This window comes from Carassius gibelio, chromosome A4 (assembly GCF_023724105.1).
Source record: "Carassius gibelio isolate Cgi1373 ecotype wild population from Czech Republic chromosome A4, carGib1.2-hapl.c, whole genome shotgun sequence".
Taxonomy (NCBI): Eukaryota; Metazoa; Chordata; class Actinopteri; order Cypriniformes; family Cyprinidae; genus Carassius; species Carassius gibelio.
The window spans coordinates 35810809-35813859 of NC_068374.1; the positions used below are offsets into that span (position 1 = coordinate 35810809).

The window sequence follows — 3051 nt, forward strand, 5'->3', positions numbered from 1 at the left end:
CCCGTTCAGCACTCCAACATTCAGCTTTATCCTGCACAGGAGTCTAGTCTGATTTAGGGACAGAAGGAACAGAAAACTGTTTAGAGCTCTGACAACGTGATTGGTAGAAGATGTATTAAGTAAAATCTAATAATCATGTTTAAACCCCCCCAAAAAAATCCTTTTAAGTAAAAGTATTATCTTGCATACTCTAATATACTTAAGATATTGAGAGTAAAAGTAAATGTACAGCATTAGATACGGTCCAAGATACTAGAAAAGGTGGTATCCTCACAATTATATTCCTTCTTAGAGAAAAATGGTATCTGTGAGGATTTCCAGTCAGGATTTACACCGTATCATTGTACTGAGACTGCTCTCCTTAGGCCGGGCATACACTGTGCGATTTTCATCCGATTTTGAGCCGAATTCTGACTCGTGCGACTCTTTTTTGGGTCGGGCCAAATTTCAGCATTTTCGTACGTCGTTTGTCGTGCAGTGTACACGGGGAAACGAGAGGTGATAAGCCTCTCCTGACCGGCAGTCGGTTAGTCGGATGGATTTCTGACACATCAGAAATGTTGGTCGCCTCTCGTGAGGTATCGCACTATTTAAGCAGGGCTAGGAACCGATTTTAATGAAATTTCCACACAGACGTACGCTAAATGTTTGGAGAATGTGGTTTCCCCATGTTTTTTAATATACCACGATCAGCTGTTAAATTTGAAAATCATATACATCTAGCCAAGTTTTGTATGCAAGTTTCCCCTTCCAGTCAATGCGAGCGTCAGAAGACCGGAAGTGTATGCACACACTGAAGCTCACCGGCGCCATCTTGTGCACCTAGTCCATAGGACAAATTTTGCTGTATTTGTGCACATACCCAGTAGGGCCAAACATATGTCCTCTAACCTTAACCACATGCTTGTCATATTCAGAGCTTTGTGTGTGTGCGCCGTCCCTTTAAATGGACCACAGACATGAGCAAACCGCATTATAAAGGTAAATGTAAATAAAGTATATAAAAATTATTTGACCCTTCAGCTCCAAACGCAGTCCTAGAAGGCCAGTGTCCTTTACGGTTTAGCTCCAACCCCGATTACACTTAAACCAGCCAATCAAGTGCTTACTAGACACTTCCAGATAGTGGTTCTATAAACTTTAGCACTCACTCTGAAAAGACACGGAACAAGAAAAATAACTTAAAGGCTTTATTTGGCTAGTGAAACAATGTTGACAATGCAACTACACAGCACCTGGAACGCATTCAACAGGACTCAAGGCAACATTTGAAGCCAGCTCGTGGTCCTGTTATCCCCAGAGTAGTCGTCCTGAGGCGTCGTTGTGCTGACGGTGGCGTTATCCCCAGAGTCGGTGGCGTCCTGAGGCGGCGGCGTCGTGCTGACGGTGGCGTTATCCCCAGAGTCGGTGGCGTCCTGAGGCGGCGGCGGCGTGCTGACGGTGGCGTTATCCCCAGAGTCGTCCTGAGGCGGCGTCGTGCTGACGGTGGCGTTATCCCCAGAGTCGGGGTCATCCTGAGGCGGCGGCGTCGTGCTGACGGTGGCGTTATCCCCAGAGTCGGGGTCATCCTGAGGCGGCGGCGTCGTGCTGACGGTGGCGTTATCCCCAGAGTCGGGGTCATCCTGAGGCGGCGGCGTCGTGCTGACGGTGGCGTTATCCCCAGAGTCGGGGTCATCCTGAGGCGGCGGCGTCGTGCTGACGGTGGCGTTATCCCCAGAGTCGGGGTCATCCTGAGGCGGCGGCGTCGTGCTGACGGTGGCGTTATCCCCAGAGTCGGGGTCATCCTGAGGCGGCGGCGTCGTGCTGACGGTGACGTTATCCCCAGAGTCGGGGTCGTCCTGAGGCGGCGGCGTCGTGCTGACGGTGACGTTATCCCCAGAGTCGGGGTCGTCCTGAGGCGGCGGCGTCGTGCTGACGGTGACGTTATCCCCAGAGTCGGGGTCGTCCTGAGGCGGCGGCGTCGTGCTGACGGTGGCGTTATCCCCAGAGTCGGGGTCATCCTGAGGCGGCGGCGTCGTGCTGACGGTGGCGTTATCCCCAGAGTCGGGGTCATCCTGAGGCGGCGGCGTCGTGCTGACGGTGGCGTTATCCCCAGAGTCGGGGTCATCCTGAGGCGGCGGCGTCGTGCTGACGGTGGCGTTATCCCCAGAGTCGGGGTCGTCCTGAGGCGGCGGCGTCGTGCTGACGGTGGCGTTATCCCCAGAGTCGGGGTCATCCTGAGGCGGCGGCGTCGTGCTGACGGTGACGTTATCCCCAGAGTCGGGGTCATCCTGAGGAGGCGGCGTCGTGCTGACGGTGACGTTATCCCCAGAGTCGGGGTCGTCCTGAGGCGGCGGCGTCGTGCTGACGGTGGCGTTATCCCCAGAGTCGGGGTCGTCCTGAGGCGGCGGCGTCGTGCTGACGGTGGTGTTCGCAGCCTGACTCCAGACGTTTCCTTGGGGGACAGAAAGAGATGCACCAACCAAGTTAGTGTCCATTCAACATAGTCTTTACATCACTTAGATCTCTCTAAAGTAAAAAAAAAAAAAAAAAAAAAAAAACCCACACGGTAATCTCAAGATACTTTACTCCTGGGCTGACACATTAGTTGGGGTTTCTTGTAGCAGTGATTAACAAGTGAACAAGAGACTTGGAAGGCCAAGTAACAAAGATTAAGTATTAGCAGGATTATAAAGACTTCAAAGTTCAGAATATGAACTAGACTGTATAGGTGGATGTGTTTGGCCATTAAAAGCAAATCACTTAATGTTACTCAAACGAAACTAGTTTTGGAAGGAAAAATAAGTGGATTTGTTTTGAGAAACAACTCAAATGACTGGCTCTTCTGATCAGTAGTATTGGGAGAAAACGCACTGAAACAAACACAAAAATGAACTTCTGCAATCAAACATGAACCAAATTATTAAAAACTCACCTTGCCATAGCAACTGCTGATAAAGAAACACCAAAAAAGTTAATTTAATCACGTCCATTCTTCACCACTCACTTAACCTCCTGGCAGCCAAACTAACTATACATATAATTCCAACCAAACCAGGACTTTTAAAGCCA

At 50.4% G+C, this 3051-nt stretch overlaps 1 protein-coding gene across 3 annotated transcripts; it reads right to left on the reverse strand.

The window, feature by feature from the left end:
* Positions 1-1177: 1177 nt before the first annotated feature.
* On the reverse strand, positions 1178-3051 carry LOC127979758 (cell surface glycoprotein 1-like). Of its 3 annotated transcripts, none has more exons than XM_052585380.1 (3): positions 2915-3051; positions 1952-2434; positions 1178-1366 (listed from the first exon to the last, which is right to left on the reverse strand). In XM_052585380.1, exons 1-3 carry the CDS (start codon positions 2970-2972, stop codon positions 1257-1259), a joined length of 651 nt encoding a protein of 216 aa, XP_052441340.1. In that variant the 5' UTR covers positions 2973-3051; the 3' UTR covers positions 1178-1256. The 3 variants fall into 3 exon arrangements, with proteins under 3 accessions (XP_052441340.1, XP_052441345.1, XP_052441355.1); XM_052585385.1 differs by having other exon boundaries at positions 2006-2434; positions 2915-3048; XM_052585395.1 differs by having other exon boundaries at positions 2060-2434; positions 2915-3045.